Raw genomic sequence first — 13,729 nt, forward strand, 5'->3', positions numbered from 1 at the left:
GCACTGATGGTGTTACCCAGCAGGGTAATGAAATATCTGCAAACTAATGAACCAGCTCGGCAGACCAACCAACCACAGACGTCATAGGAGCAGGAAGGCTGACGTTTCGGGCCGAGACCCTTCATCAGAAATGGGGGAGGGGAAGGGGTTTCTGAAATAAACAGGGAGAGAGGGGGAGGCGGATAGAAGATGGATAGAGGAGAAGATAGGTGGAGAGGAAACAGACAGGTCAGAGAGGCGGGGATGGAGCCAGTAAAGGTGAGTGTAGGTGGGGAGGTAGGGAGGAGATATGTCAGTCCAGGGAGGACGGACAGATCAAGGGGGCGGGATGAGGTTAGTAGGTAGGAGATGGGGGTGCGGCTTGAGGTGGGAGGAAGGGATAGGTGGGAGGGAGAACAGGTTAGGGAGGTGGGGACGAGCTGGGCTGGTTTTGGGATGCGGTAGGGGGAGGGGAGATTTTGAAGCTTGTGAAATCCAGGCATCTCCTGGCACTACAATCAAGCATACCCCAGCTCAGAGTCTCCCTCTCCCAGACCTGCAAAGGACCTCTCCTGTTTTTATTCTTCGTAGGATCCACAACCTGAACTCACAATTCTACTCAGCTTTATTGGACACTGAAAACCGTAAGTACAGTAAACTTCCTGGTGCCTGCCACCCAAAACAGGCCTACTCCACCTCCAAAATCCCCAACCCGACCCAGGACCTTCCCCACAATGTGCTCGCCGCCATTGGCCATGAGGCCACTGTCGGAGCAACCACGGATGACGTCACATCCATCACCGCCGGGTACACCACTTCCGTGACAGCGAACGACACCGCTGCTGATGCCACCGCCTCCATTTCCGAGACCAACACCACAGACACTGAAGACGCGCCTACCGTCACCGCTGCTACCGCCGCCTACTCCGCTCCGCCCACCACCGATGCGGATGCAACTCCGCCCACCGCTGACGCCGACACAACCCCGCCCACAGCCTGTGCCGACGCAACTCCGCCCACAGCCTGCGCCGACGTCGCTCCACCCACAGCCTCCACAGCCAGCAGCTCCAGAGGAGACAGTAGCACCCAGCCCTGCCGAGTCTTCACCATCCCCCCAGACCTCCCCCTTACTGATGACGAACGGTCAGTCCTCAGCAAAGGGCTCAACTTTGTCCCCCTCCACCCACACATCAACGAATACCAGTCACATTTAGACATGGAGCAGTTTCTCTGCCACCTCCGCTTCCACGCTTACTTCTTCAACCGTGAACCTAACCCTCCCTCTACCGACCCCTTCTCCCGCCTCCAACACCCCCTCCTCCTGGATACCACCCCAAGGCCTCCTACTCTCTCTCGACCTCTTCATCTCCAACTGCCGTCGAGACATCAATCGCCTCAACCTCTCCACCCCTCTCACCCACTCCAACCACTCCTCCGCAGAACGTGCAGCCCTCCGCTCCAATCCCAACCTCACCACAAAACCCGCGGACAAGGGAGGCGCAGTTGTAGTATGGCGCACTGACCTCTACATCGCCGAGGCCAGACGCCAACTCTCCAACACCACCTCCTACCGCCCCCTTGATCATGACCCGACCACCAAACCATCATCTCCCAAACCATCCACAACCTCATCACTTCAGGTGACCTCCCACCCACGGCCTCCAACCTCATCGTTCCCCAACCCCGCACCGCCCGCTTCTATCTCCTTCCCAAAATCCACAAACCTGAATGCCCTGGTCGACCCATTGTCTCCGCCTGCTCCTGCCCCACCAAACTTATCTCCACCTATCTCAACTCCATTTTCTCCCCCTTGGTCCAGGAACTCCCTACCTACGTCCGTGACACCACTCACGCCCTCCACCTCCTCCAGAACTTCCAATTCCCCGGTCCCCAACACCTCATCTTTACCATGGATGTCCAGTCCCTATACACCTGCATTCCCCATACAGATAGCCTAAAGGCCCTCCGCTTCTTCCTGTCCCGCAGGCCCGACCAGTCCTCCTCCACTGACACCCTCGTCCGCTTAGCCGAACTCGTCCTCACCCTCAACAACTTCTCTTTCAATTCCTCCCACTTCCTGCAGACAAAGGGGGTAGGTACCTGCATGGGCCCAAGCTATGCCTGCCTCTTTGTAGGTTACATGGAACAATCCCTCTTCCATACCTACACTGGCCCTAAACCCCACTTCTTCCTCCGTTACATTGATGACTGTATTGGCACCGCCTCGTGCTCCCACGAGAAGCTCGAACAGTTCATCCACTTCACCAACACCTTCCACACCAACCTTAAGTTCAGCTGGACCATCTCTAATACCTCTCTCTCCTTCCTGGACCTCTCTGTCTCCATCTCGGGCAACCACCAATATCCATTTCAAGCCCACTGACTCCCACAGCTACCTAGAATACACCTCCTCCCACCCACCTTCCTACAAAAATGCCATCCCCTATTCCCAATTCCATCGCTTCCACTGCATCTGCTCCCAGGAGGACGCATTCCACTCCCGTACATCTCAGATGTCCTCGTACTTCAAGGACCGCAACTTCCCCCCCCTCAGTGGTCGACAACGCCCTCCACCGTGTCTCCCACATTTCCCGCAACTCATCCCCCACACCCCGTCCCCGCAATATCAACCAAAAAAGAATCCCCCATGTCCTCACGTACCATCCCACCAACCTCCGGATCCAACGCATCATCCTCCGACACTTCCGCCATCTGCAATCCGACCCCACCACCAAAGACATTTTTCCCTCCCCACCCTTATTTGCTTTCCGGACGGACCACTCTCTCCGTGACTCCCTTGTCCGCTCCACACTCCCCTTCAGCCCCACCACACCCGGCACTTTTCCCTGCAACCGCAGGAAGTGCTACACCTGCCCCCACATCTCCTCCCTCACCCCCATCCCAAGACCCAAGAAGACTTTCCACATCAAGCAGATGTTCACCTGCACATCTGCTAATGTGGTATACTGCATCCGCTGTACCCGCTGTGGCTTCCTCTACATCGGGGAAACCAAGCGGAGGCTTGGGGACCGCTTTGCAGAACACCTACGCTCGGTTCACAATAAACAACTGCACCTCCCAGTTGCGAACCATTTCAACTCCCCCTCCCATTCCTCAGACGACATGTCCATCCTGGGCCTCCTGCAGTGCCACAACGATGCCACCCGAAGGTTGCAGGAACAGCAACTCATATTCTGCTTGGGAACCCTGCAGCCCAATGGTATCAATGTGGATTTCACAAGCTTCAAAATCTCCCCTCCCCCTACCGCATCCCAAAACCAGCCCAGCTCGTCCCCGCCTCCCTAACCTGTTCTTTCTCCCACCTATCCCTCCTCCCACCTCAAGCCGCACTCCCATCTCCTACCTACTAACCTCATTCCGCCCCCTTGACCTGTCCGTCCTCCCTGGACTGACCTATCTCCTCCCTACCTCCCCACCTACACTCACCTTTACTGGCTCCATCCCCGCCTCTTTGACCTGTCTGTTTCCTCTCCACCTATCTTCTCCTCTATCCATCTTCTATCCGCCTCCCCCTCTCTCCCTATTTATTTCAGAACCCACTTCCCCTCCCCCATTTCTGAAGAAGGGTCTAGGCCCGAAACGTCAGCCTTCCTGCTCCTATGATGCTGCTTGGCCTGCTGTGTTCATCCAGCTCTGCACCTTGTTGTCTCAGATTCTCCAGCATCTGCAGTTCCTACTGTCTCTGATACAACCACAGATGTCGCTTGCATTCTAATCCTTTCAAACTTCATTTTACACTCAGCAACAGCTTGCGTATTTAGTTATCTTGAGTGTCTCCGGGGTAGGAAGAAGGAAAATAGATCAGTGGGGGTTTACATACTTGAGATAACACATGCTGGTATATATACTTACAGTTATCAGATAGGGTAAGTGTGGGTTTGGTTCAATGCTCCACAGTCAGTAAGCCAACTGACACTCTACCCAAGCGCACACCTGAAGAAAGGGCACTAAACAGATGTGTACACCTACAGAACCGTACATCAGTATCAACCAATGTCTCTATAAGTCATCTGTAGTTTGGAACAGCATCACTCTACAGCTCCATAATGACTTTAATTGCAACACGATAAAGCAATATGAAGAACATACCGGTCGAATTTTTCCAACTGATGTTTCTGATGTGTATCTCTGTGGCTGTGGATTGGTGGACGCTTCCAAAAGTAAGCTTTCGTGATCTAAAAATTGAATGCAATAAGTACACTCTGATGTAATGTCATAAGCACAGATGTTTATGATAGCTACAAGTGTTTTATCAGCTTTGAACTTCACTTATACCCATTTTAGTTCCAGATAGAACTCAAAATATTGTCCCAGATCTTTCAAACAGGATCAGAAAGCCCAATTCTGTTCCTAATCGTAAAAAGAAATATACCAAAAATACAGGGAATGTCGGAGAAAATCAGCAGGTCCAGCAGCATTTGTATTTAAAGACAGAGAGACAGAGTTGATATTTTGAGTCTGGTATGTCTCTTCTTCAGAATCTTCTGAAGCAAAATCATACTGGACTCAAAATATTAACTGTTTCTCTTTCCACAGATGCTGCCAGACCTGCTGAGTTTCTCCAGCATTCTCCACATTTATTTCAGATTCCTAGCATCTGCAGTATTATTTTACTAACGAAATATACCAATTATCTTTGGTGGAATTCTACTTGGGAGCTTCTGAGCCATGAGACTTTCCACCAGAACAGACTAATACAAGCCAAAGATCCACAAAACCAGCAGTGGAGTGGATTGGCACTGACACCTTTTGAGGACATTAGATGCTGTATTCCAAGATTTAATGGTCCTGCAGTCATTGTTGACAAGTGCTGACAGAAGGTAAGTGTGTAAGGTAAGTTGGGTGATGGCAGGGGTAGGTGAAAGAAAAAAATGCTGGATGGGATGCCAGATGACTGAGTGGGTTAGCTCTCACCCTAAGTAGGTATGTTTAGCTGCGGAGAGGAGGAACAGAAGGATTGGAATGGGCCTGTATTGGTGGGGGGGGGGTTGAATCTGAGGTGGGAGTGGTGGGTTTTGTTAGGGGGCAGGGGCCTCAGATCAGGTCCATTCCATGAGTGCCTGTGGAAATATCAGTGCATGAATGACTGGGAAGTCTGTTTCATGGTTAGCCAGATGTTAGAGCAGCTGTTGAACACTAGCTATTCCTGGTGAACTATGCAGCTAAGTCAGTTGGAATCTTACAAAATCTTCCATTTTAACCAAGAGGTGGGGACCTTTATTGGAGGGCCCCAGATAATGAGTAATTACCCACTGAAAGTTCCAACTTCCCAGGTAAATCCCACATAGTCAGTGCATCTGGACTGCCACATAGTCCCGAACATGTTTTGTTTGTGTTATCCAGTGACTTGAGGATCTGGGCAATTATACTTACAGAACAGGTGCTAGATTTTAGTGACTCTCTCGACATGTTGGAAGATGGTGTGGCTGTGGGCTTGTAAAATATTATACAACCTTCCAACGGACGTCCTGCTTGTCCCCAATCTGTCATTCAATCTTGGACCTACTGAGACCTTTATGTAGCTAATTAATAACCACCTGTATGCCTCATTCATCCTCTGTAGCTACTCTATCCAGAGCAGGTGGAAGCCCACGTTAAGTGGGTTGTCCAGCAGCTTGTACGGTGTATGTTCGCGCCAGGCAAGGAGTGATACCTTCTTTGGGGTTCCTGTACAAATCAGAGGAATGGCCCCCAGACTATCACCCTCCACCTTTACATCTTCATTCCTGGCCTTTTAAACCTGTTTAATCTAACCCTTTTGTTGCGCTTTGAAGCCAGGTCCTGACAATACTTAACTTGAAGTCTGGCCTGATAACTGTCTCTTTTTTGGGGACCGAATATAGTTCCAGCAGTTGCTACAACACAAGCTTGCATTGCCATGCCAGGTCAATCAGATTAACTGATAGCTTTCCAGTACAGGACTTCTCCATACATGGGAGCAGCAGTCTTGACCACAGAAAAAGACAGCAGCTTCTGGTGTGAAATGGCTGCAGGGCAGCTGCCTTTCTGTGCACAGGCTTCCAACTGACATTTTAGTGTGAGGATGAGTGAGGAATATGGCACCTGAAAAAAATCTAAACCATAAGCTGTGGCAGTGCTGTGGGCAAATTATTGGTGTAGTAAACAGAATCAGTTATTGCAACACATAACTCAGATGCTCTGGTACAGGGGGTTGGTTAGCTCAGCTGGTTGGATGGCTGGTTTGCAGTGCAGAGTGATGTCAAAAGCATGGGTTCAATTACTGCACTGGCTGAGGTTTCCATGAGAGGCTTTCCTCAACATTTCCCCTTATCTAAGGTTTAGTGACTCTCACGGTTAAATCAGCACCAGCTGTCTCTCTCTCTAATGAGGGTTCAGCCGTATGGTCTGGTAGGGCAATGGTGACTTTACCTTATGCTCTGGTATAGCCTCTATACTTTACCTGTTACTGAAGGTGATCTGGGGAAGGATTGTGATCCTGTCTTGTCTGGACTGCTGAAAGGGCTGGAAGGTGGCTGATCATACAATGGTAATGAAGGAAGACTGGCCTGTGGTCTTGAGGATGGGGATACCTGCTTAAAAAGTAATTGAGAGAGGCTGATAATTCATCAGGTATTATTAGATTCATAATTATGCATATTAGTCCAAACATTTTTATAATCAATAAGCTTTGTTTATTCCCCTGCCTTAATGAATTTCTTGGTCCAGATGAAGTTTCAATTGTAAGCTGTTCTGACCAACACAAGCCTGGCAATTTCATCATATCCACAAGGACGGCACAAAAAGTGATGGCTTATATACAGTTACACAAGATAATAACATAGAAGGCCAGAATTTGATTCTGATAATTGTAAATATCATTTTAGTGATGCTGAAAGATTCAAGGGTAAGCTGTGTTATGATCGAGTGTTTCTTGGACAACTTGTTTTGCTAATGCATAACTTGCCTGTGAAATCAGTAATTCTGTAAAAACAGAAAATAGGAGGCAGCGGCCATTTGGCCCTTTGAACCTGCTCCCTCATTCAATATAATCATGGCTGATCATTAACTTGGTACCCTTTTGCCACTTTATTCCAATTTCTCTTGATTCCTTTAGCCTTAAGAACTATATCTAATTTCTTGAAAACATTCAATGTTTTGGCTGCAATCACTTAATATGGCATAGAATTCCATAAGTTCACCACTGTCTGGGTGAAGAAATTCCTCGTAATCTCAGTACTAGCGGGATCCTAAAAATGTGATCGCTGGTCTGGAAATCCCCAGTAATTGTGAGCACACTTGCGGTATTTATTCTGTCTAGTTCTGTTCGAACTATATAGATTTCTATGCAATTCCCTTCATTCTCCTTCATTACTGAATGATTCAATTCAATTCCAAACTCCAGCGAATATAGTCGCAACTGATGTAGTCTCTCTTAATTTGTCAATCCTACCATCCAAGGAATCAGTCTGGTAAACCTTCAGTGCACTCCCTCTATAGCTAGAACATCCTTCCTCAGATAAGGAAGCCAAAACTGCACATAATACATAAGGTCTGGTCTCATCAAGGGACTGAACAATTGCAACAAGACATCCCTGCTCCTTTATTTGAAACCTTTTGCGATAAAGGCCAGCACACCACTTACACTTACATTTACTGTCTACACTTCTCACTGCCTCAGGAAATCAGCCAACATAAACAAAGACCTCTACCACCCTCTTCCATTGGCAGAAGATACAAATGTTTGAAACCACGTACCAATGGATTCAAGAACAGCTTCTTCCCCATTCTTATCAGACTTATGAATGGACCTCTAATATATTAGGGTTGATCTTTCTCTGCACCTTCTCTGTAGCTGTAACATTCTGCATTCTGTTCTATCACCCTGTAGTACTTACGTAAAATATGAATTTCTGGTCAGCTTGAAAACCAATACTTTTCACTGTATCACCTATGACAATAATAAATCAAATCAAATTTGCGTTCCTCACTGCCTTCTGCATCTGATTGCTTATTTTCAACAAGTGGTGTGCAAGAACAGATCTTGTTTATTCTCCCCCTTCCCCAATCTATTAACATTCAGACAATAATTTGCCTTTCCATTTTGTTACCAAAATGAATAACCTTATTTACCCATATTATATTTCATCTGCCATGCATCAGCCACCTCACTCAACTTGTCCAAATCACACCGAAGTATCTCTACATCCTCTTCACAGTTCACCCGCCCTGAATAGCTGGGCTCTATACACTGATTCCTGCAGTACCCCACTAGTCACTGCTTGCCACGTGGTAAACAATACGTACTATGCAAATTTTTTAATGATTTTTAAATGACCTCTTGGTTGATAAGTAAATCTATAAGTTCATTGGAATTAAGACCATTCATAGTCATGACAAATGATAACACAAAGATTTGAGGTATTGCTGAAAAAAGTAACATTTTGTCAAAGCTTTTGGAATATTGAGCACAGTTCTGGTCACCACACTACCAAAAGTATGTTAAGGCTTTGGAGAGGGTATAGAAAAGGTTTACCAGGAGGTTGCCTAGTTTGGAGGGTATTAGCTATGAGGAGAGATTGGACAAACTTTGTTTGTTTTCACATGAATGTCACGGGCTGAGGAGGTGACCTGAAAGAAGTTTACAAAATTATGAGAGAGGCATGGACTTAATGGATAGTCAGAGACTTTTTCCCAAGATAGAAATGTCAATTACTAGGGGACATAGGTTTAAGTTAAAAGGGAGAAAGTTTAAGTGAGATGCGAGAGGCAAGTTTTTGTTAAAAGCACAGAGGATGGTAAGTTCCTGGGACGTGCTGCAACGTTTAAGAAGCATCTTGACAGATACCATGAACTGCATAGAGGCAAAAGATAATTAGTTTAGAAAGACGTTATGTGTCGGTGCAGACTTGGTGGGTTCCAGTGCTGTACTGTTCTTTGCCTTGTGCTCATCAGGACAATTCACAAGAAATATCAAAGTAAAGGGGAAACAACATTTATACTGCCTGAGAGAAGCACGGTGACTATTTGGCAAATAAAATTTGATTGGTAGAGGCAATGCCATGGAGAATGCACCAATTAAAGTTACAGCGAGGCACTAAATTTTAAACCGGGCACATTCACTCTTATCAGTCAAGTCATTGCTACGAGAAATGAAGCAAGGAACGGCTGTCATCTATTTTGCTGTATTGAAACAGACACAGTGCACGTACATGTTCTTTTGTTTGCTAAGAACTGAGCTCCTTGTTTTAATAGTTTCCAGTACATATAAATGTGCTACAATGTGAGCCAGACTGACAATCCTAAATTGGTTGTCAGCGTAATTGTATGCACACTCAAATGTGTAGCAAATGTTGTCTAACTGCAAAATCCCATCTAATGTTGGACACTGTTGCGCATTGTCAGCAGACTGCATGGATTAAGTCTGCATTTTGCTTGTTGTGAATGGATATACTGTTTGATATGATTCATCATTGAGACATATGGCTTACATACCTACAATCACACCAGCACTGAAATTCATGTACACATCACCCATTTGTGTGATAGACAGTAGATCCTTTTGACTAAATAGCACCATGCTTTTGGTGGTGAACAACATTCGCATTGCTCCTATATAGCCGCATGAAGCAGCTAGCTTTAACTGCTGCTCAAACTTCTGAAATATATTATTAGGCATTTTCCAAGACCAAAAGCGACAGTCTTAAACCTGAGATTCAGCAACATACAACAAGAAATGCTTTCATCAGGGTAGCCATTATCTCGCAGGATGGCTTTGAGGTGCCATATTACAGCAACAAGCTTGCACAATGAACAAATGTTTCAGGTAGTATTTAGGAGGTTGCTAAAAAGGCCAATCTTGTTGGGCACGAAGAATCCCAACGCACATACTTAACAGTGAAGGTACGTTCTCCAAGGGAATGCCTTTCCCAGAGTCCATTTGCCCAATGTGTATTCTCCTCTCAACTTATAAAAGTTGTTTTCTGTCTAGTTTGGTATTCCTTTGAATTGTCTTGAAAGCTTCAACAAAACCTGTCTACTTTCAGCAATCCAATACCTGTGTTAGATTGTATCCGAGCATTCTTTACTTTAAATATTTTGGACGGTGAGCCAATGTAAAGAAAAGGGGAAATGTATGAACAAAGATAACTTAGAAACAGAAAGACAAACCCCAAGTCAAAAAGCTGGTCTACATCAAGAAAATGGGGAGGTTGCTAAGGGACCACTTGTGAAAATGTCTGCAATCTACTTGGTCTACTGATTTAAAGTATCTTAAAATTAGCCTGTGGACGGCCAAGAGAGTTAGAAATAGGGTAAAAATCTCAATCTGTAGCCTCAGGAAATGCGCAACTATGCATTCTGCTTTAAGCGCAGATGCAGTCCAAGATAGTTATCAGCTGCCAAATCTTTATCAGCCTTCCATACTGATTGCTAAAACTCTGTACTTTTGTCATCAGCGTTGCATTAAAGACCTTTTGCTGAATTGCCTTCACCCTTTAATTCAAAAAGCACTGCTACATTTGTGAAAAAAATCACGTTTAACTTGCTATCCTCATGTAACTCAGATATTTCTTAACACTCTCTAATTTTATCTTGACTATGAATTTTAAGCTTTCTCATTAATGGTGCTCACTCTTTCCAAACAGAGGTGTTACAATGTCTATTGGCCAGTGTCATTACATAATTTGTGCATCTACAGAGGATTGGAAAAAAACTTAATTAGAGCCGTTGCTATCACCTCCCAGACTTCTTTCAAGAGCTAAATTTGGATTCTTTCAGGGCTCAAAGATTAATACACTTGAATTTCTGCTAATTACCCAACTGTCCACAATAAACTCTTCTGCAGTTTTCTAACAGCTGTTATACCTCTTCTCTTAGGACAGCTCACTTCCACAATAAATAACTTAAAACTGACAAAGATGAAACATCATTGACTTAAAATATAAACTCTTTCTCCATAGGAGCCATCAGATCACTTGAGACTTTCCAACATTTCCTGTTTTACAGCATCTTGTTTTTGTGCTGAAGCTAAGAGGAGATTTACTAAATATTTTTAATATTATGAATTAGAGGGAATGTATAAAGCGATGTTTTTAAATGGCTGAAGGGTCAACAACCAAAGGAGACAGATGAATACACTGATAGGCTGGTGGATACAGTAGCTTTCAAAGGGTAATTTGATAAATATTTTAAGAAGAAAAAGCTCCTTGAATTGTGGGCAAAAGCAATACGATTAGGACTAACCGATTTACTCTGCAAATGAATCAGCAGACTCAATGGGTTGAAGTCTATTGTATCTTCCTATATCTTTCATTATTTTATAGCCTGTGCTGCATATAATTATGCTATTTTCTTTGTTACTTTTCAACACTATTCATATAAACTTCATTTTTACGCAATCGGTGAAGGTTTAATGCTGTAGTGAAATTCTCTACAAATACTGCCCCTACCCTCCTGTATCCCTCTCCATATCCTTTTGAAAGTGTTGTAACCAGGATCAGTAAGAGTGCAGGCTTGTCAAATGCTTAAGCGAGAAGCTATGAACTACAGATGAGTGGAGAGAGTTAGTGGTTCGAGCATAGAAATGACTGAAAATAATTATGTAAACATTCTAATGGAATGTTGGCTTTTACCTCAACAGGGTTAGAGTACAAAGAGATGAATATTATGTCACAGCTGGATTAATGCGTTCAGTTCTGGGCACTACAGCTCAGGAAGGAAATGCTGACCTAGGAAGGGTGGAACGTAGATTCACCAGAATGATACCAGAATTAACAGGGTCAAATTACGAGGACAGGTTGCATAGACTAGACTTATATCCCCTAGAGTATGGAAAATTAAAGCGTGATCAAATAAAGACGGTTAAGATGATGAAAGAATTTGATAAGGTCGATTGAAACTAATTTTCTCTGGTGAGTCGATCCAGGCCAAAGGGTGTAACCTTAAAATAAAAGCTGGGCCATTAAGTGGTTATGTCAGAAAGTATTCACATAGGGTAATAATAGCCTTAAAATTCCTCCCCAAAAAAGCTCCTGACTCTAGATTAATTGAGATTGATTGATCTTCAGGCAAGGGTGGTATAGGTTGCAAAATTAAAACAGATATTGATGGAGTTTAGATACAGATCAGTTGAGATAGAACTAAACGGCCTACTCCCGTTCCTATTTTCCTATCTCTGTTGTATTATTAGATTCCCCTACATAATTACTACTACTTAACCCTTTATGCCTTGACAGACCAACTATTTAATTTGGAGTTTCAATTATTTGGACTCATTCATTTTCACAGCTTTTCTTCTACACTTCTTGGCACCACTGCACCTTCTGTAACAATGTCTTTCAGTCATTGCTTCAGTCTTTCCTTTCTTCTCCCCTCTCAAATACAGAATATACAGCATAGACTCAGGCCACCAGTCCAACCATATTACTTCACTCGAGCCTTCTTCCATCTTGCCTCATCTAGCCCATAACTCTTAATTGTTTTCTTACTGCTTGTAGTAGTGAGTACTAGATTCTCATCATTCTCCAAGGAAAAAAGTTTCTTCTGAACTTTGTTTCATTCATTCAGGTGTGTGGGCTTCACTGGCTCGGCCAGCACTTATTACACTTCCCTAACTCCCACAAAGAAGGTGGTGGTGAGCTGCCTTCTTGAACTGCTGCAATTCATGTGCCGTGGGTAGTGCCACAGTGCTGTTGGGGAGGAAGCTCCAGAAGTTTGACCATACAGTCATACAGTATGGAACAGACCCTTCAGTCCAACCAGTTCACATTGACCACGTTCCCAAACTAAACTAGTCTCACCTGCCTGCCTTTGACCCATATCCCTCCAAACGTTTCCTATTCGTGAACTTATCCAAATGTCTTTTAAACACTGTACTGTACCTGCTTCCAATACTTTGTCTGACAGTTCATTCTCCACACTAACCACACTCTGCGTAAAAAAAGCTGCCCCTCAGGTCCCTTTTAAATCTCTCTCCTCTCACTTTAAAAATATGCCCCCTAGTTTTGAACACCCTCACCCTAGGGAAAAGATCTTTGCTAGTCACCTTATCTATGCCCCTCATGATTTCATAGGGATCAATAAGGTCACCCCTCAACCTCTGATGCACCAGTGAAAAACATCCCAGACTTTCCATTCTCTTTTTCTATCTCAAACCCTCCATTTCCGGTATCATCTTGGTAAATCTTTTCTGAACCCTCTCCAGTTTAATAATACCCTTCTTCTAACAGGATGACCAGAAATACACACAGTTTTCCCGAAGAGGCCTTACCTTTACATACTCAACATGACATTCCAACTGCTGATCTGAGCAATGAAGGCAAGCGGGCTAATTGCTTTCTTAATCACCCTGTCTACCAGCGATGCAAATTTCAAACACATATGTACCTGAACCTCTCTGTTCTATAACACTACCCAGGGCCCTATGATTAATTGTACAAGTCCTATTGTTGTCTGTATTGCCAAAATGTAATATCTCATCTATTCAAATTAATCTCCATCTGTCATTCCATTTCCAAGTCAGGAAGGAGCCTGGCTTGGAAATGAACTTGTATGTGGTTACATTTCCAAGTACCTGCTGTCCTTGTGTTTCTAAGGAGAAGTAGTTACAAGTTAGAATGTCAAGAGCCTGGGTGAATTGCTGCAGTGCATCTTGTAGATGGTACACACTGTGGCTACTATAAATGGTGGAGGGAGTGAACACTGAAGGGGTTAGATGGAACACCAATGGAATGTTGGCTTTTACCTCAACAGGGTTAGAGTACAAAGAGAT

General features: G+C 44.6%; 1 protein-coding gene across 7 annotated transcripts in view; it reads right to left on the reverse strand.

Annotated features, from left to right (window-relative positions):
- The window catches only part of LOC109913291 (F-BAR and double SH3 domains protein 2), a 249,340-nt gene that overhangs the window by 17,343 nt on the left and 218,268 nt on the right, over window positions 1-13,729 (reverse strand). For 4 of the 7 annotated variants that reach the window (XM_048597836.1, XM_048597835.1, XM_048597833.1 and 1 more), the window contains 2 exons: window positions 6,422-6,551; window positions 4,090-4,175 (listed from right to left, as the gene is read on the reverse strand). In XM_048597836.1, the coding sequence (XP_048453793.1) occupies window positions 4,090-4,175; window positions 6,422-6,551 (216 nt within the window). Of the gene's footprint in view, window positions 1-4,089; window positions 4,176-6,421; window positions 6,555-13,729 lie in introns of all 7 variants that reach the window. The other 3 variants (XM_048597834.1, XM_048597832.1, XM_048597830.1) reach the window with 1 other exon arrangement.

This window comes from Rhincodon typus, chromosome 6 (genome assembly GCF_021869965.1).
Source record: "Rhincodon typus isolate 14 chromosome 6, sRhiTyp1.1, whole genome shotgun sequence".
NCBI classification, from domain to species: domain Eukaryota; kingdom Metazoa; phylum Chordata; class Chondrichthyes; order Orectolobiformes; family Rhincodontidae; genus Rhincodon; species Rhincodon typus.